General features: G+C 40.4%; 1 protein-coding gene across 1 annotated transcript in view; it reads left to right on the forward strand.

The window, feature by feature from the left end:
• MYO18B (myosin XVIIIB) overlaps positions 1-21545 on the forward strand; it is a 972020-nt gene that overhangs the window by 938129 nt on the left and 12346 nt on the right. Inside the window, exon 42 of the mRNA XM_073582823.1 lies at positions 12787-13976. Within this exon, the coding sequence (XP_073438924.1) occupies positions 12787-13976 (1190 nt within the window). The remainder of the gene's footprint in view (positions 1-12786; positions 13977-21545) is intronic.

Raw genomic sequence — 21545 nt, forward strand, 5'->3', positions numbered from 1 at the left:
CAAGCTCTTCAACACAAATGCAGTTATAATAATACCAAAGTAACTTCTAAATATCTGGCTATACGAAAATGGATAGTAAATATTCTTCACTTCTAGTGAAGGGTGAGCATGCTCGGTACTGCTCGGCACTCGATAGAGCATAGTGGTGCTCTAAACACTCAGTACTTGATCAAGTATCCAGGTACTCAGGCACCATGCTCGATTCCCTGTCCCGCATGTTTCGTGGCTGATATTCAGTCACTAAGCATTTGGAGATTGGATGCCAATCATGGTAATGCTAGAGCCATGTTGGCTACTGGTATTACTGTGATTGGCCGGCTGCATAGCACCATCGGGTTTATATAAGATCTGGTGATGCCATGCTTGGCGACAATACCTCCAAGGCATTAAAGAACAGCTTATGCCAGGTGTCCAGCTTTGAGACCCAATAGTTGAAGGTCACAGAGGAATTAGTGTGTACATTGATTTGAACACAAAAGAATTTTTTCAGCTCACCTCCACTGTTTCTTCACAAACATGATGCAATCCGAGCACGGATCAGTCTCTGCAAACATGAGAAGTATTCCAAAAATAGGGAAGATCCAGCTCAAGGAATAAAAATCATAGTTTTTATTTTCAAAACGATAAAATCATTAATACAAAAGGGCAGCTATGTACAGATAGGTATACCCTATGAAGGGAATTACTTAGGACTGAATTGCAGAGCACCTGGATGCGTTTCGAACACAAGGTTCTTAAACTCAGGCTGAGTATGACAAATACATTACAAAGAGAACATAATTAGCATATCTGTAGCCAGTGCCATTATCTTCCAGGGGCCCCTAGGATACTAAATAGCATAAGTGAAATAATCCTCCAGTGAGGTGTGAATTTTAAGCTAATGCCCTGCTACCCATCCTTAGGTCATAACCTCCATGTCAATGCTCACCCATTTGCTGTCAGGAACGCCACACACTGCGCCCCTACACACGTTTCGCGTGGGCTTCTTCCGGGGGCTGTTAGCGACCCTGCACAGAGTTTCACCTTGGTCCTTTTGTAATGCATTCGTCATTCATGTGGTTGTTTATCTTTGTCTATGAATTTTATACATATTGTGAGTACTAATAAATAATGATGGTATTTTATAGGTGGATTTAGACTCTTTTCTTTTTTGGTTTGTTAATATAATTATTGGAGTTTTCCATGGGCTAATGCCTGTAGGTGGGGTTTAGTACAAAGTATTCACCACTGTTTGTGATGATCTCTGCTACTGGGATTTTGTATTACTCTCTCCCTAAAGTCAGAAATATCCCTGAGCTGTGCAATGGAGTCAGTGTGCTGAGCGTGGTGTGCAGGTCCTTTTATAACCACTGAGGTAATGTGGCCAGCCAGTCACATTAATGCCGCTTTGAAAAGGAGAAAACCGGCACCGCTGTGACACCTGTGGCTTGCTGAATAGCTGACTGTGATTTACACCTTGCCCCTGGATGACCGGGTGCATACCATGAAGAAAACAGTTCAAATAATGTCCATAGAAAGAAGAAAAAAGTAGTGCGTCCTTTTACTTTTTAGCTATTTGTTGCAGCTACTGTATAATGTTGTTTTGTTCATAGCCTATTGGAGGTGTATTCATGTTAATAGCCTGACAGATGAGATGGGGCATATCCCTCTTTACCTGTATAAGCTTGCAGTCACTTTCACTTCCTGCACACCATAGGACTCGCTGAAGTGCAGGAGGTGCGTCCATAATGTACCTCGTGAGTACCTTCCTGCTGGCATATTTAAACCAAGTGTACCAATAATGGAAGTTTTTACAAAGTACCGGTGAGTGCAACCATTTTTCTTCTATGGACATTATCATCATATTAATGCCAAGATGACTATGGCATTACAGTGACTGCTGGCAATTCCTGCATGTTTATTGGCTATGTAACAGGTGCCAAAAATGAGGGATGGGGATTTGAGCATTAAATCCGAGCACCAGCCAATGCTCAGCACGTCCGAGCACCCAGACACTTAAGTGATATCTAGGTATCACCAAGCACGTTTGCTCATCCCTAATTATCTGTCATCCAACCGACCACCTGTTCCCAATGGTCTAGCTTCAAGAGTGTTGCCCTGCATCCCCTTACAAAATGGGACTGGAACCTAGGTCCCGTGAATGTCCATTTTGTTATGCTCCCACTTGCAAACTGTGATTTTTTTTAAATAAAATATGTAACCTTGAAAATGAAGTGGCACCTGCTTGGTAACCCTGTTAATATGGTGTAGTAGGAGGTCAAACAAAATAATAAACCATGAACCATATACCTTTTTGGGATGATAAGGGTTCATGTGAATACACCACAAAAAAAGAAACATTTGATTTGGCTTTATTTTCTGCTGCTGTCATCCACTGGGGTTGAGAGGTCTGGGCCAATTCAGGCCTTGTTCATTTTGAAAAGTCAACCTGTCAGCATTTTCAGTTGACAGTCAGATGCGCCTATCAGTAATTATGCCTCCAGTGGCACTAAAAGCTTATGGAATCAACCATGTGAATGCAGCCTGCATGACTCTTATTTGGTTCAAGTCTGTGGAGGCTAAAATTATGAGTGAGGGCCACCTGATGACAATCCAAAATTTATGAGTGATGGCCACATCATGACCTTCCAAATTTTGTCACCTGATGGCCCTCAAAAAATTTGAAGCATGTGCCGCATGATAACCCTGTTGACATGGTGTATAAGGAGGAGAGGAACCAGAAAAATAATTAACCATTGAGCTGTATACCCTTTTGGGGTGGGAAGTGGTGCATGGGATTACACCAGAAAAAAAAGAACATTTGAATTGCCTTTATGTTCCATTGTTGTCTTCCGGCGGGGTTGACAGCAAGAAGGGCTTGTTCATTTTGAGAACAGCCTGTCAGCATTTTCAGTTGACAGGTACATGCCCCTATAAGTTATTATGCCCTCGGGGGCACTAAAAGCCCACAAAATCAACTTAAGGAAAAAAGGAGTAGTGATCGCAGCCTCCGAACCTTAGATTTGCCTCAACTGCATGAAAAATATTAATAAATATGCATTCACACAATAGGAGAAAGGTCCAAATGAACCATCCAGACTTCTATTTTCAGTAAGCTAGTAAGTATAGACTGTTATGCATATGTTGACTTTTTTTTGAATTTTCTTTGGTCAATAAACCCAGACCTTTGTTCGTATAAGCCTGTAAGATTGACTTTTAAATTGACATTTGTTGTAACATATTGTGTTGTTATCCTGGAAGACAGAGATGCAGGGTAATTAAACAATAGATGTTTGTTAACTGGTTGATTACACATTGTTTAGGCCAGCTAGTTTGTTGAACTGCGAAACAGAGAAGGACAAACTATGCAAACTGATTAGATACTCAAACGATGCAAGTTAATTTTATTGCACGTTCCTCTTGACCTCTGGATGATGGCTTGAAGGACAACAGTTGTGAACTATGTAAGTGTGATATGCCTCTGCAACAGGTTGTCCAAGAGATCCAGTGATCCAAAGAACCAGAAACTTTTTACAAAACCACAACCAGGAACACTCTACAGGATAGCTGCCAAATCTTGGCTCCATCATGAGGGACATAGATTTGACATTCTGCCAGCTTATGGGACCATGACCCCGGCTGAAAGAATGCAGATCTACTCCATTGACCATCACTGCACCCATGGATAAGTTTGGGGAAGCCAAGGTTTGGACCCACTGGTCACCTGAGCATCATGGATACGTTTGGGAAAGCCAGGATATTGACCCACCTGTCACCTGGTTACATGGAGATGTTCGGCAAAGTCAGGTTGCGATCCTCCAATCACCTGGCCTTGTACCTCAATAGACTGTCAACTTCTTAAGCTTGTCGATACCTCCGGTCTGCATGCCACCGGTGGGTGTAGTTGGCCTTGGAAGCACTGAAGTCATAGCTGCTCTTATTCCGGCTAGTCAGCAGAAGGGTGAGACTCAAATCTTTTACCATCTTGGGTATTTTGCTGGGAATGTTCTATGTGTTATTTGCATGTTTTGTTCTTCAATAATGTATTGCCACACTGTTTTACCCTCACCCTCTGATGTTTGAGTAGTATTACATCCAAGGTAAAATGAGGGTGGGCATTCAGTGGAATGATCCTTGGTCCATGCGGTTTTGGGCTAGCCGACTAGAGCACCCACTGACCCCTTGATCTCCACAAGTGTTCTCTCCCCAGGATGGGTTGGAGGAGAATTCCACCACATGTTTCATGAATTTTCATTGGCAAATGACTCCAATGAGATAAAAAAAAGATTTGAAACCCCTGCTTCAGTCTATTTTAAGCCTCTGGGCTGCCTGATGTCCTGAGACAGCATAGGAGGAACTGTCGCCCACCTTAGCTGGAGGAAAATCTGAGTCGGTAACCTGAAGGTCCTTGTTGTGCCAGTTGTACGATGAGTAATGGCCTTGAATCCGGGACTCCTTGTTGTTGGCCACAGATGTCCCACTCCTTCTAAATGTAAATATATTCTGAGGCCCTACTCTACATGTGTTCCAGGGTGTATTGGAGTATCTCCTTCTAATTTTTTGAAGGCCTTGCACATAGTACACAGGCTTCACCAGTCTCGGAGTTCCATTAATTGCAAATGGAAAAAAGTTCAGAAATCTCTTGCACACGATACCTTTTATTTCATGAATGAAATGGAAAACTGCTGCATTTTTTTAAAGGAAAATGTTGATTCTTTCAGTGTTTTTTCACCATTGAAAGCAATGAGAAAGTGCAAAAGCGCTATGTGCGAACATGGCCTAAAAGGTGAATTAAGTGATTTTTCTCTCTTTTAATTTTGCTATATATACTAGTCATTATACAGGAAAGAATGTTTCCTAAAATTTTTTCCTGTAAAATTAATTTATATCTTTGGTTTAGTATGTTTTATTGTAGTGTGTAAAAGTGATGTAGCACAACAATGTACCCAGCAACTATGTGGGAGTCAGAGATACACTGGGAATGGAAAGTTTTCAGACCCCTTTAAATTTTTCACTCTTTGTTTCATTGCAGCCATTTGGTAAACTCAAAAAAGTTCATTTTTTTCTCATTAATGTTCATTCTGCACCCCATCTTGACTGAAAGAAACCCAGAAATGTGTAAATTTTTGCAAATTTCTTAAAAAAGAAAAACTGAATTATCACATGGTCATAAGTATTCAGATCCTTTGCTCAATATTGAGTAGAAGCGCCCTTTTGAGTAAGTACAGCCATGAGTCATTTTGGGAATGGTGCAACAAGTTTTTCACAACTGGATTTGGGGATCCTCTGCCATTCTTCCTTGCAGATCCTCTCCTGTTCCATCAGGTTGGATGGTGAACGTTGGTGGACAGCCATTTTCAGGTCTCTTTCACGGTTGGGATTGTATTGGTCAGGTGATAAGCAGTGCCTGGTTTTCTCCACACATACCACTTAGAATTATCACCAAAAAGTTCTATCTTCGTCTCATCAGACCAGAGATACTTATTTCTCATAGTCTGGAAGTCCTTCATGTGTTTTTTAACAAACTCTAGGCAGGCTTTCATATGTCTGGCACTGAGGAGAGGCTTCCATCTGGCCACTCTGCCATAAAAGCCCGACTGGTGGGGTGCTGCAGTGATAGTTGACTTTGTGGAACTTTCTCCCATCTCCCTACTGCATCTGTGGAGCTCAGCCACAGTTATCTTTAGGTTCTTCTTTACCTCTCCCACCAAGGCTCTTCTCCCATGATTGCTCAGTTTGGCTGGACGGCCAGGTCTAGGAAGACTTCTGGAGGTCCCAAACCTCTTCCATTTAAGGATTATGGAGGCCACTGTACTCTTAGGAACCTTGAGTACTGCAGAAATTCTTTTGTAACCTTGGCTAGATGTGTGCCTTGCCATAATTCTGTATCTGAGCTCCTTGGCCAGTTTCTTTGACCTCATGATTCTCATTTGGTCTGACATGCACTATGAGCTGTGAAGTCTTTTATAGACAGGTGTGTGCCTTTACAAATCAAGTTCTATCAGTTTATTTAAACACAGCTGGACTCCAATGAAGGAGTAGAACCATCTCAAGGAGGATCACAAGGAAATGGACAGAATATGTCTTAAATATGAGTGTCTAAGCAAAAGGTCTGAATGCTTATGACCATGTGACACTTCAGTTTTTCTTTTTTAACAAATTTGCAAAAATTCTACATTTCTGTTTTTTCAGTCAAGATGGGGTGCAGAGTATACATTAATGAGAAAAAATGAACTTATTGTCATGCAGATCAGTGTCATGCCTGGAACAGGTTCATTGACATATAATAAAAATGTGAATTTCTCTGGAATAAAACATCAGACTGCAGATATCAAGGAAAAAAAGTTTTTTATAGTTCCAGCACACGATGTGAAAAAATTAAGAAAAGCCTTTATTTAATCCATAATTAAAAAATGCAATTCCAGTGATGATAAAAGCATGTGTAGGCTTATGCGTTTCGGATCATATTTGACCCTTAATCATAGCATGCTATGATTAAGGGTCAAATATGATCCGAAACGCGTAAGCCTACACATGCTTTTATCATCACTGGAATTGCATTTTTTAATTATGGATTAAATAAAGGCTTTTCTTAATTTTTTCACATCGTGTGCTGGAACTATAAAAAACTTTTTTTCATTGAGCATTTCTCCCAGATGGGGATGGATCCACTCCGTGCACCGAGATTATGGAAAGGAGGACTGGGCAGGCTGAACCAGGTGAGCTGAAGATCTATCCTACATTGTTTGCAGATATCAAGGTATCTTTTTAATCAACTTCTTACGGTCTACATGCCCAAATGATTGGCTTAAGAAGATGGATCCTACTGACAAATTCCCTTTAAAGTTGTCAACTTTTCAAAAAGTTGGCCCAAAACTGTGTAAAATACAATGCCAATTCCAAAATAGTTAGTACGCTGTGTAAAATGTAAGAAAAAGAGCACGGAGGCCCAGTTAGCAGCACTGTTGCTTTGCAGAGCTTGGCTCCTGGGTTCAAATTCCACCAAGAGCAGCATCTACCAGAAGTTTGTATGTTCTCCACATGTGCGTAGGTTTCCTCCAGGTACTGCGGTGTCCACCCACACTCCAAAGACCTACTGATATGGAGTTTTGATTGTGGGCTCCAATGGGGACAGTGATGATAATGTCTGTAAAGTGCTGTGCAATTAATGGCGCTATGTGAGTAAAATAAATAAATAAAATAAATAACAACAAGAATACAATGATTAAACATACAATCATTTGAAAATGTCATAGCTACAGTTTATTCACAACATAGAACACAGATCAGAAGTTGGAAGTTAGACATTTTTAAATTTCAATTAAAATTATTAGCTCATGTAGAATTTGATGGTAGAAAAGCATCTAAAAAAAAGTTGGCACAGCATTAACAAAAGGGTGGAAAAGCAAGTGCTGCTTATGAAAAACAACTGGAGAGTCACATGATGGTGTATAAAAAGAGCCTGCCAGAGAACAAAATCTCTCAGAGACAAATATGGTCAGAAGTTTACCAGCGTGTGAACAGCTGAGTCTAAAAATGATCGAACAATATCAGGAAAATGTGAAGTGAAAAATTGGGCAGAGAAGACCCACGACCAGGGATGGGCGAACCCGAACTATAAAGTTCTGGACCCATACCGAACACAAGGTCCCAAACACGGGTTACCATGGGAAACTTGTGTTACAGTTCGGGTTCAGGGCCGGCTGTAAAAATGTAAAAAAAAGCATAAAATTAATAATAAACATTATAATTATACTTTCCTGTCCAGCAACGTGTCCTCCCTTCCCGCTGTCTCCCAGCTGCATCTGCTTCCGGAGCCGCTCATTAACTTCCGGCAGTGTTCGTGCGGTAATGTCCATGTTCGGGGTTCGGACGCAACTTCTCGTCTTCTCTGGCCCCGAACTCGAACTTTACAAAAAAATTCAGGCAACCCGCCGATCACCCATCACTACCCAGGACTCTTGAGCAGCTAGAATCCTCCATCAAACAAAAATGGGACAATGTTCCACCCTCAAAACTTCAGCACTTTTCCCCTCACTTCTCAGAGGCTTCCCAGCTATTCTAAAATGAAAAAGGTGCTAGACAATGACAGACATGGCCCAGACCCAACTTTTCTGAGATGCTGCCATCAGTTTCTTAATAAGCTATTTTTTCTAATGAAATGATAAATGTTTAGCGTTCAACTTCTGATCTGTGCTGTATGTTGTATATATAATATGGCTCTAGGAGACTTTCAAATCATTGCATTCTTGTTTTCTTTAAATTTTACACAGTGTTCCAACTTTTTGGAAATGGGGTTGTACCTAAAATAACATAGTAGGTACTCATCCCCCCTGGGACCAGTGAGCTCTCAGCTGCTGTTCCAGTCGTGTTTTGGCTTCAGCAGTGATGCACAAAGACAGCATGTGTCACCACTCTAGCCAGTCACTGAGCATGCCTTGAGCTCACCGGCTGTGCCAAGGTGGATGGCATGCACTACTGAACTCAGTGCACAAACTGAAGCCAAAACAAAGTGACTGAAGCAGCAGAGGAGAGTTGGCACTAGACACAGGGATGGTTATCGCATGCTGAGTAATCTATTTTAGGCATTTTACACAGTTTGGGGCCCACTTTCCTGAAAGTGGACGACCCCTTAAGGTTTAAGTCACAGTTCTATTACATTTTTACATACATTGTAAATTAGAGAATTCTTATTTTTCTAAAACTAACATTCAGAGATGCCACAGTCACCAGAGCCCCGATATTAATGATAATAGTGTGATAAAGCAGAGAACGTATTTAGAGATGAGCAAATTTGTTCGGATTTGGTTCTGAATGCGATCGGAATCGAATTTTGTTTTTGCAATATTCATCGAACACAGCCGAACATCATTAGAGTCAATGAGAGTAGAAATTACCAAATATGTTCAGAACTGATCATAAGACATACATTCGGCATGAATATTGTCCGAATATGGCCCGAATATGTCAAAATCAGATTAGGGGACAAAATCCGAGCAAATTCGCTCTTCTCTAAAGGTAATATTGTTACACCTGCATAGAAATAGTTAGTGGTGTCATTCTATAAAATGTACTTGCTTGCGATATATTTTCATTACATATAATGATACTTGACAGAATTCCCTGCAGTCTCAAAGCAAGGTAATATATTTTAATGCCAGGTTATAAAAGCTAGTCACAACCTTTAAGATTATCTACACTGCAACCAATATGCTTGCAAACTGGATGTAATGAAGATGAATAAAATCACTTACTGTTGTAAAATCTAATACTACACTTAGGCATGCATGCCTGAAATAGATCTTGTCAATAATGGTGGTAATGTACCATTCTCTCCTTGTTCTCCTCCTATCTCTCTGACGGCTCCTTTACTGTATCTTTTGCCGGTTCCTCCTCCTCTCACCTTCCCCTTACTGTTGGGGTTCCTCAAGGATCAGTCCTAAGCTCCCTCCTCTTCTCTTTGTACACTGCCCCTATTGTTCAAACAATCAGTAGATTTGGCTTCCAGTACCATCTCTATGCTGACGACACCCAATTATACGTTTCTTCTCCTGACATCATGCCAGCCTTTCTAGAAAACACCGGCGATTGTCTAAACACTGTGTCTAACATCATGTCCTCACTATATCTGAAACTAAACCTGTCAAAGACTGAACTCCTTGTGTTTCCTCCCGCTACTAATGTACCTATACCCGACATTGCCATTTTCGTGTGTGGTTCCACTATTACTCCCTAGCAACATGCGTCATCTGCACCTCAAAAACATTTCTAGAATTCGACCTTTTCTTACTTTTGACTCCGCAAAAACTCTTTCTGTTTCTCTTATTCATTCTCGTCTCGACTATTGTAACTCTCTTCTAATCGGTCTCCCTCTTACCAAACTCTCCCCTCTCCAATCTATCTTGAATGCTGCAGCCAGGATCATATTCCTCACCAATCATTACACCGATGCCTCTACCTTGTGCCAGTCATTACACTGGTTACCCATCCACTCCAGAATTCAGTATAAACTTATTACCCTCACCCACAAAGCCCTCCATGGCTCAGTACCACCCTACATCTCCTCCCTTGTTTCAGTATACCATGCTACCCGTGCCCTCCATTCTGCTGATGATCTGAGGTTAGCATCCTCAATAATCAGAACCTCCCACTCCCGTCTCCAAGACTTTACACGTGCTGCGCCAATTCTTTGGAATGCACTTCCCACGTCAATACGATTAGTCCCCAATCCCTACAATTTTAAGCGTGCCCTGAAAACGCATTTATTCAGACTGGCCTACCGCCTCAAAACATTTACCTAATCTATCCCTGGGTGGCACAGTCAAAAGTTTTACCATAACCAGGTTCCCCGCATCATGTTCCCACATGCTTTATGCATCCATTAGCCCTCTGTGTCTGTACTGTTACACTCTTAACATTATGGCTGGTCCAAACAATCAGGGCAATTGTTACCACCCACCTTTCGTGTCTACCTCTTTCCTCATAGACTGTAAGCTTGCGAGCAGGGCCTTCATTCCTCTTGGTATTTGTTATAATCTATGTGATTATTGTTATGCTGTAATGACTATTGTCTGTACAAATCCCCTCTGAAATGTAATTGCTGCGGAATATGTCAGCGCTATAGAAATAAAATGTATTATTATTATATAGAATAGATATTGGTTCCTAGAAAATGCTAATAATTGCACTCACAATATTATTCGCATTGGGTACCGTATATTTTGCTTGCATAGTTTCATGATGATTTAATTATATTAATATTATGTGGATGCCTTAAAGCTATTGTGTAACTCAGGTAGTGATGAAAGTCATAAAAAAGTACCATATTTTTCGCTTTATAAGACGCTCCAGATTATAAGACGCACCCCAAATTTTGAGGAGAAAAATAGGAAAAAAAAGGTTTTTTTAATAAAATGGTGGTGCTTCTTATAATCCAGGCGTCTTATTGCTTACCGCTCTGTCGCCGGGGTGCTGTTGCCCACTCTGTCCCTGGGGTGCTGTCGCCCACTCTTTACTTCGTGCTGCCGGATGATTCCGCCGCCACGCTGGGTCCCCAGGTGCTGCCGCCGCCGCGCTGGGTCCCCGGGTGCTGCCGCCACCGGGCTCTGTCCCTTGCTGTATCGGGGGCTCTGACGTTCCTTCCATGCCTGTGTGGTCGATTGCTTCCTGGAAAATGGCCGTCGCGCAAGCGCAGATGGAGATCTCGGCATTGTAATCTCGGGAGATGAGAATTCAGCGCTGAAATCTCAGAGCCCCCGACGCAGCAAGGGACAGAGCCCGGCGGCGGCAAGCACCGGGGGACCCAGCGTGGCGGCGGCAGCACCCGGGGGACCCAGCGCAGCGGCAGCACCCGGGGCAAAAAAAGTTTCAAGATCTTCTTAACCAGTGAGTAATATAACCAGTGAGCCTTTGGGAATATAGAATTGGCCAAGTTTGTGCGCTTTTTTCCAGACAGACAAATATTTCCACTCATTATAAAACATGTCATGAAAAATTTTTGTACTAAGTAAAAGTTACTACATTACCGACATACATGAAATAAACTATTGTTACTTCTAGGACAAGATTAACAACTGCATTAAACTCTTTCATCTCTGAATGCCTTTTTCTGTTGAACACCATTCAACATGCTAAGCTAGTACTCTCTTTTTTGTACCGTTGTTTATTTTTTCATATTTCTTATGTTGTATACCGTAATATGAAAAAATGCAAGCTTTATTCAGGTTTTTATCATAGCCTGTACACTGCCATTTCAGGAATACTGTAAGACTGTTTTGGAGTTTCCTATACTCAAACACTCACTATTGTCAAGGAAAATTTTGTGATTAAATTGTTTATTTCAAATAAGTTCAAAAGCGTCGCCATTTAGGACATGTTCATATGCAGTGGATTTACTGCAGATTTTCTGTACAGATTTGTAAATGGAAAATCTGTACTGGAATACAGTAGCAGAATAAAGAGATTTCAACAAGGCTTATCCTCATGCTTCCTACATTTTCTACACAAAAATTAACCTGCGTTGAGGAATTTTTAATCTGCAGCATGTCATCTTTTGTCCTGGAATAGTCTTAGGTTTGCTGTGAATTTTTTATTTTAATGGAGAAATGAAAATCCTCAATAATCCCCAATTTGTGAGGATTTTGCTGAAAAATACTTGTGAATCTAGAATAAAAAATGAAAATCCTGAGAGAGAAAACAATTTTTCAAATTTTAATACAAATACGCACTATATAGATTTAGCAAGCTTTGGAAGAGCAGATGGCTTACTTGGCTACCAGCATATTATGGCATGTAGTATTTGGCTATTTGAGTATTGCAGAGGTTTTAATGCATTTTGGATTAGCAGCTGCTCTATACAAAGAACATAGTCATTCCAGTTTAGCAACGCAGCACAATGAAACTTTTACCTCGGCACTTTTTACATCTGCATTAAAGTTCCATGGTGCTTCTTTAATTCCATTGCCTGGTTTTCTGCTTGGGATACAAGGGTTGTCATAGCCAATAATGTGTTGCATAGTCACAAGGGATAATACGTCATCACAGGAGGCCAGGTTGCTCACAGACTTACATTAAATCTGGCAACAAAGCCAAAGAAGCAGCAGGGAATAAAATATTTTACACACATTGCTGTTTTCTGCAGGAACATCAGCAGCCACACATTTTGGGGCGAATTTGCACCTGCAGATTTTCTGGGGTTTCTAGAAGATTTTAACATACCCTAATTGTGTATTATAGCAGTGCATTATTCTCATGTACTGTATGTAGTCAAGTGTGGTCCATAAACTTTTCATTTTTTATTTATTTCAGGCAAAAAGATGATCAAGATGTGAGTCGACCAAGTTCTTCCCTGAGTTCTGGATCTAGGATTTATGGTAGCAATATAATATCCTCAGAAAAAGAGAATACAAGTTCAGTGCTTAATATTGGAAACACAACTCCTACACTTGGCAGAAGGCGACCCTCACCATTAGAAGAAAAGTTTTCACGTTCCTCATCTGCTCTCTCTGAGTTTATAGATGAAGTGAGAAAGAAAAGATCCTCTGAAAAAGATCAGTCAACCCTAGTTATAGAGGATACATCTTCACTGCCTATTTACCGAACAACAGGTGCTTCTTCCCTTAGAAGATGCACACGGCTTAATGATGATGATGAAGATTTTTCAGTTGCCCTTAGCAAGCTTTCAGATGAAAAACCTATAACTGGTCAAGGATTAACACGTTCTTCAAGTCTTCGTTGCTTGCCATCTGAGAAAGCTGACCCAACATTGTCACCTGCTGTGAAACGCATGGCAAGATTTGGTTCTTGTGAATCTATTAACCAACCTTCACAGGGTGTAAGTTTTAAGCAGACATCTTCAGAATTGGACGAAAATTGTGCCAGTTCTTCTTTAAGACTAAGGCCATGGAGACAGTGTCTTGAAACACCACTGGAGGAAGTTGCTGAAAACGATTTTGTGAAACAACCTCTTGTTTTCCAAAACAGGATTTTTTCTAATTTATCTGATATGGGAAATGATGAAAGCTCATCAAACTGGAAAGTACCTAGTCTCAGATTTGAAAGAAAATTAACTGATGATTCTGATGACATCCTCCCTGCTCTCAGAAGGTCACAATCAACTCAAAGTTTGTCCAGAGCTTCCCGGGATAGAAGAGATGGTCAACGGCCACTCAGTGTTCATTTTGGTGATTTTCCGTCGCATGAACCAAGCCTTTCCACAGGTGGATTGAAAAGTGTGTTAAAGAAAGGTTCAAATTTTAAAGAAGATCTGGGAAATCTTTCTGATTCCTCATCATCTTCTGGGTCTGCTTTATCATGCAAAAGTGGAGATAGTATTAAAAGTGGGCCCCGAGTACAAAGAGTGGATGGTGAAGGTTACTCAGGCAAGCAAATGACATCAGAAAACTCAGAAGAAAATAAAAGACCTGAAGCAGAAGGCAAGGAAGATGATGTAAATAGCATAATGAGGAAATATTTACGGAAAATTGATGAAGAACAAGGTAAATCTACTGTCCAATGTAAAAACGAAATACTGTACTATTTAAAGTTTATTAACTGCCATAATTATTTTTGTTCATTTGATATGGAATAGATATAACAGCTTGTTAAAAGGAAATCAAAGAACCATTGAAATTAAGTTACTTTAGTTTGTCATACAAAGAGATCTGTGCTCAAATTCCTTGACTAAAACTACTGAATAAACACTTAGATGTAATTCAGATACCAGAAGGTTTCACTTTTGTGCACAAGAAAAATGAACAATTTTTCATCAATTTTGGGTCAGTGTACCTCAGGACTGGGTCAGTGTACCCCATAGCAGAACTACTGTCCCCCCAAAAAAATATATATATACATACAAGGTGGGTCATTTATATGGATACACCTCGGTGGGCCATGTATATGGCTACACCTAAATAAAATGGTAATGGTTGGTGATATCAACTTCCTATTTGTGGCACATTAGTATATGGGCTGCAGAAAACTTTTCAAGATGGGTGGTGACCATGGTGGCCATTTTGAAGTCGGCCATTTTGGATCCAGCTTTATAAATGGCCAGCTAATTTTGCCCCTATTGAATTTCCTTAGTGTTCCCAAAAACTAAGATACCCTTTTCAAGGCCCTCAAAAAGTGTGATACCAACAAAAGTGCCCTCCAAGCACATTAAAAAACCCACACAGTGAATTCCTTCACCGTAACTTCCCCTTGCACAGTATAATAAGCTTACAGTACCTCTGCAAGGAATGATAGCCACATAGTGATCACAACACAGTACCCCACACACAGTATGATGGTTCTAACACTGCTTTCCTCATAATATGATGGTCCTCACACAGCCATCGAGACAGCATGATGACCCTCCTTACAGTATAAGGGCCCTCCATACAGTATCATGGCTTTCTATACAGTATAGTGGCTTTCCATACAGCACAATGGATCCATAACCCTCCACGCAGTATGATGGCCCCCACACAGTATGATTGTCTCATCTTCACTAGAACCTGCTGCTGCGACTTCTACTTCTGTCACCAGGCACCACTATATTCACTCTGCGGGTGGAACAGGTGATAGAGGAAATGTCAGAACTAGAAAATATGTATGGCGGGCTCTGTCCAGCCACTAAGCTTAGAGTGGCTGTGACCTATAGTGCCATCTAGTCTGGCAGTATGGATGTTTGTGCTGTCCAACTGAAGTTATCAACTCTCTGCTTCAGCCAAATGAAGAGCACCACACCCTACTAAGGATTCCAGCTTGCTGCTTGAAGCTGACTTAGTGTTTCCTGGGCTATGTGTGTGTATTTTTCTCCTGTTTGGTTTAGTGTATTCCTGTTTTGACCCTGGCTTGTTTCTCACTATTCTTACAGATCTTGATTTTGTCTTTAACGTGACCTCTTGGCTCTGACCCTGCTTAGCAACCATTCCTACCTTTTGAACAGCAGCCCTTCCATGGTAGCATTCCATTGGGTCCTATTGTAAAACCAGATCCCTGTACAGGGGTTAAAGGGTATTGTCTTTTTTTGAGTCTGCCAGATGAAGTGGCTTGTGCCAAGTCTGTCTGAGGCAGCTTTTGAACATGTGATCTCAGGCAAACACTACAAAGATAAGCCCAACACAACCCTCAACACTGTATGATGGACCCCACATAACACTCTGCACTGTAAAATAGCCTGCACACATTATGCTAGCACCCGCTAGCCCTTCAAATTATATAATGGCCACCCTATAGCTCTCTAGTATTATTGCCCCCCACATAGGCCTCTAAACAGTATAATGGCTACCACATTGCCCTTCAAATAGTATAATGGCCATCACACAGTATGATGGCCCCTTCAAACAGTCTTCCAAACATTATAATATCCCCCACAAAGTACTCATTGCTTAAAAGGAATACTTACCTCTCCTCTTTCCCCCCCTGCTCTGATCTCTGCAAGGTGTGGTCTGAAGATCTGCATGCATGGCACAGCGGGCACAATGTAGTGGCGTCATCGTGCCTGCTGCACTTAGATGTCACAGAAAAATGTTGGAGGGGGGAACTCACCTTACAGCATTGCTTTCATCAGTATTTGCATCCAGGATGCAGATATAGTTGAAAGTGTGATGCAAACTGGCCTCCCCCAACCCAATAGCGTAGTCTGCCACTGTTAGTGGTATGCCAATGGTGTACTCATTTTTATTATCAGTGTGACATCCAAAACACATGTAAAACATGTATGTGCAAAACAGATGTCTAAATGAAGCCTTAGAAGCGGGATTTTATTTCAGATCACAGTTGAAGATCAAACATTTCAGGATGTTCTGTATGACAAAAGACATAAAAATTTGTGATGTGCAAAGTCTGTGGTGTAAGAGGTTTAAAATTAATTTGATTAGCTTTCGAATAAAAAACATTAGGCTAAATTCAAACATCTCAGATTTGTTGGAAATTAAATCTGTACATTTCAGAAATTTCTGCAACAAATTTGTCTCATGATACATCATCATTAACAGTCATCCTCTTAGGCCTCTTTCACACTTCCGTTTTTTACAATCAGTCACAATCCGCCAGGTTTTGAAAAAAAACGGATCCTCAATGTTTTTTTGAGGATCCGTTTTTTCCCATTGACTTGCATTAATGGCGGATTGTGACGGATTGCTGTCCGTTGCATCCGTTTTTTGTGAGGATCCGCCAAAAGTTGCTGTCCGTCACCATCCTCAAAGATTTCAGAACGGAGCTTGTAACGTTTTTTTCTCTGGCGGATCCTCCAGACACTCATTTAACCCCAAATTCTTTGTGGGTGCCGGACAAAAAAAAAAATTCTCTCTCTCTCTCTCTCTCCCCTTTTCCAGGCTGCGATTCCTTTAAAATTCTTCATTTGTCAGATCCGTCAAAAAAACGGACGGGTGGCATCCGTTGGCATCAGTACTAAAACGGATCCGCCATCCGTCCTTTTGGCGGATTTTGACTGATGCAAAAAACTGAAGTGTGAAAGAGGCCTAACCATCAATGAGTTTCTTACAATGCTCTGCTGGAATTTTAGACCATTTTTCTTTGGCAAACTGCTCCAGGTCCCTGATATTTGAAGGGTGCCTTCTCCAAACTGCCATGGATTCTCTCTCTCTCTCTCCCCCCCCGGCCAGCGATTCCTTTAAATTTCTTCATTTTCAGGATCCGTCTGAAAACGGATCCTGTGCCATCCGTTCACATCAGTTTCGAACGGATCCGCTTGTCCGCCTTTTTGGCGGATTATAACTGATGCAAAAAACTGAAGTGTGAAAGAGGCCTTAGAGGTTCATGAAAAAGTCAGCGATATTTCTCATGCTCAAAAATCAGATCAATTTTCATCAGTGTTTGCTCAGTGTGTCAGATTTAGAATTCCATTAGCTTTTTTTGCATGTGAGAAATTTTCTCAACATTCTCCTATCAAACAAACATGAAAATTGGACAGCACACAAAATGCACACGTATGGCAACTAAGCGCTTTCTGATTTTTTTGCATATATCCATAGACTTGTATTCGCGATTTTGATCTGTGAATCGAATAAAAATCAGACAAGTGTTCATATTTTGGTGTGCAGAAAAAAATAGACTATGTTGCATACTACATGTGAAAAATGAATAGAACTTGTTTATGAAAAACTGAGGTCAAGTTGGCAAAAAAAACCCATAGACTATGTTGGATGCGATATGTCCATGAAAAAAATAGGTCTGAATGAGTCCTAAGATATAAAAAAATACAAGGACAATTTGAAGAAATGTCCCCCAGAGTAATTTATTAATACCAGAAAATGTACAAAAGACCAGGGTGAATTCTCTACATTTGGAAACATGAAAATTGAAATTTCGATAAAAAAAAGAAAACCTAGCACAACTTTACCAAGAGGAAGAAATGGGAAATAGAATAACGGCATTTGAAAAAATCTTTAAATTTATCGCACTTAGGCTAGGTTCACATTAGTGTTCGAGTCTGCAGCGTATCATCCGCATCGGCAAACGCATGCGAAAATGCATGCAAAATGGATGTTTATGCAACATTTTTATGCGCATCATCTTAAGCATGACGGGAAAAAATGCGTTTGTATGCTTTTGTATGCATTTTTTCATGTGTTTGCGTTGTTTATGCGCTTTCGTTCGATATTACATCAGACAAAAATGGGCGTATCTCATGGGATTTCTATTTACATTTTGAAGAACACATGCGTATCGAACACATGTGTACCCATGTCCTTGGGTACCAATGCGTTCCCATAGACAGTAATGCGCCTTTTGGCGCACTCATCCATATTTGACGGATTTTTGATGTCTCAAAAAATGCAACATGTTGCGTTCACCGCACACCGCGAAACGGTGCATGCGTACACCATGTTAAATATATGTTCGCATGATGCTTGCATATCTATGCGGATCAAACGCTGCGCACACAGACGAAAATGTGAAACCAGCCTTAGTGGCATTGAAAGTTAGACAACATTCATACTTCCTTGTGAATTTTATCCTCCGTGAGAAATGGACCATTGTTTTCTCATGTGTCATCCATATTGCCTCCATGAAGAAGTTTTTTTCTTTCTTTTTAATTTATCAGTAAACAGTAGATCTGTGAAACACAAATGGTAAATGGAAAACAAATTGGAAGGCTTCTGACTTGCTTCTGTATTTCATGGGATCCTTTAGACTTATAGACTTAAATGGCCAATTCTGATCCACAAAAAAGGATTAGAAAAGGACTTGCTCAGAGACTCACCGATCTCACACATGGAATCACATTTTTCATGGATGATTTCACATAGATTTATGAAATGCTATGAAAAAAGGGGAGAACATACAGTCATGTCAAATGGATGAGTGAATGTAGCCTCAGAATTGCCTGCCTGCCTACCCTGTTCTAATTCTCTATAGCGTGGTTTTGTCGCTGCCAGTGCAAAATACAAATTTGTGAAAAGCAGCACAGCTTCAAGACTATACAGTTGTGCGAAAAAGGGGGCAAACAATTGTATATCCTGAAGGAAAGTATTATAGTCCTATTATATAATAGAAGAGACCACAACAATAAAGAAGATAGAGGCACCTCTTCAGTGCTGAGGTCTCTTTTATTATACTGCCACTGCATATACATGCCATTCACACATCTGTTTGGCTGCAACCTCTTATAGTGATAGATTGTTTTGTTCATCATTGCAGTCAAGACAAAAGAAGGACTCATTGTTAAAGACGATAGACCTTCATTTCAGTCTCCAGTCTATATCTAGAGATGATGTGGCCTTTATGAGGGAATGTACTGTACCTACTCCCAGTATTATGATATAGGGTGGCATAATGGACAGTATCCGAATACCTCTTTCACTGAGGACGTGTGCCGGAGAAAGAAGAACATGCACACACAGAAGTTTACGACAGGTTTTTCATTGTCTATTGTGGGTCATGTTCTTTATCCAGTTTGTTGCTGCCTGCTTATAATTGGTGAGCATCATACAGGTAGAAGAAGTACATGCCCCTACCAACATACCAAAAGTTAACTCATTAGGTTCCAAATAGTTTGATTGCTAATATGTTCGCAATGGGATATTATGGGTAGTAGTCTGATGGCTCTGATGGAATGATGTGGGATATTAGGGGTAGTAGTCCGGTGGTTCTGGCTGACGGGATGATGTGGGATATTATGGGTAGTAGTCCGGTGGCTCTGGCTGATGGGATGATGTGGGATATTAGGGATAGTAGTCCGGTGGTTCTGGCTGACGGGATGATGTGGGATATTCGAGGTAGTAGTCCGGTGGTTCTGGCTGACGGGATGATGTGGGATATTATAGTGAATGTGGTTATGTGGAGTGTACAGGGCTATACACTCAGTTATATATGTATATACTGTATATATATATATATATATATATATATATATATATACAGAGAGAGAGAATCATTATAATTTGTTATAACTAACCATAGTTAGTTACTATGCCCAGGCAGCGCCGGGCTCTTCCGCTAGTTAAAAATAAGCCTAATGTTTTATTCCACTCTGCAGCTACTATTACATTTTGTGCTCAGTTCAACATGAAAACATTAGTGAAAGGTCCTCTTTAAATGATGTTCAAATATTGCCCATATACTGGGTAAAACAAGATGGATTGCTAGTTCAGTGTGATATAACAACAGCTCCCAGTGAACTACATGGAGAGGGAGGTGGGTGGAGAAGGAAGGAACAGAGGGAGTCACAGACACTAGGAGATTGTGCTGCTGCTGTCTTGTGTTTAGCTACACACAGTGCTTGTTCACAGCTACACTGCTCAGCAATGCTATATAATGCCCTCCTTGCTGCTGCTGCTTCTTTCTGGTACAAAAAAGAGACAAGAGAACAGGAATCCCTCATGTCTTTGTCTATTGTGTATGGGAAACATCATAGCAGATAGTCTCCACCCACTAGTTCAGAGGCAACTGAAAACTATAGAAATAGCCTGTAGGTAGGAAAACTGGTGAGCAAGTAATATAATGGCCAGAAATATTGTTGTTTCTCACATACACATGGGAGCTTTTTCTGGAAAGTTACCTGAAAATGATATGTACTCTTTAAAATCACCATATCTTAAAGACCCTTAGGCTATTTTTCAGAATATCCAATATTAGAAATTTCTATTATGAAAGCCTTTATATTAAAATTCATACTGTATATTGAGAATCAAGCATCATCAGTTTCTGGTTTTGCTAAAGACAGACACATCATAAGAAGAAAATGGCATGCAGGTAAAGAGAGTGGCATACTATGAAACAAATTTGCCATCACGGAAAACTTTAGAAAGAATATATGGCTCCATTATAAAGTGATTTTGTGTCTCTCCTGACTGATATTTTCCATTTCTTGTCCATCTCATTAAACCTATTCATTATCTGCAGCAGGCTGACAAAAGCCATACTGCATGCCTCATTAGCCAACATTGAGTTCACTTACTTGGCAGAGGCTTCCGCAGGACTTGCATACACCCAAATACTAAAGGAGCTATAAAACGTATCTGATGTATATTATATTAATAGGTTCTGGAACAAAATGTCACACTCATTCTGTAAAGCTACAGCAGAAGATAAATAGTCAGGGTTCCATGTTTGACAACACATTTTCAACTTTTTTCTTTTAACTCTATGTGGCATTTTTCACACAATAAAAATAAATGGAAATCTGTCTTTTAGGAAATTTATATATCTTACCATGTTCTGCCTGTTCTTACCGAAAGGGTCTATTGTTCTATAACATCTAGGGAACTGCAAGATGTATGCTGGTCATCTAAAGAAGCAATTTAAACTGATTTCACTTGCCCATTCCATTAACCAACGGCTCTACTGTATATTCCTCATTAATTTGCCATCCTTTATCTTCACTTGAAGGGCAAGGTTGAGCTGACGTTTGATGCATTGCGTTTTTCTGCATACTATTTGTATCCTGCTAAATATTACTCTTCATTACAGATTTTTCATTTCTTCCCTCATTAGCTCCTACATTGTGGGTTCCATTATATTAACAGAAAAGTGACCTGTCTCCTCTCCAGTTGCATTACTTTCAGTATATGTCAGTCTTCTTGCTGATTTCCTTTTATGCTCCTTTCTTTAATATG

This window comes from Dendrobates tinctorius, unplaced genomic scaffold (genome assembly GCF_039654945.1).
Source record: "Dendrobates tinctorius isolate UK_male_01 unplaced genomic scaffold, ASM3965494v1 ptg000073l, whole genome shotgun sequence".
Lineage (NCBI taxonomy): Eukaryota > Metazoa > Chordata > Amphibia > Anura > Dendrobatidae > Dendrobates > Dendrobates tinctorius.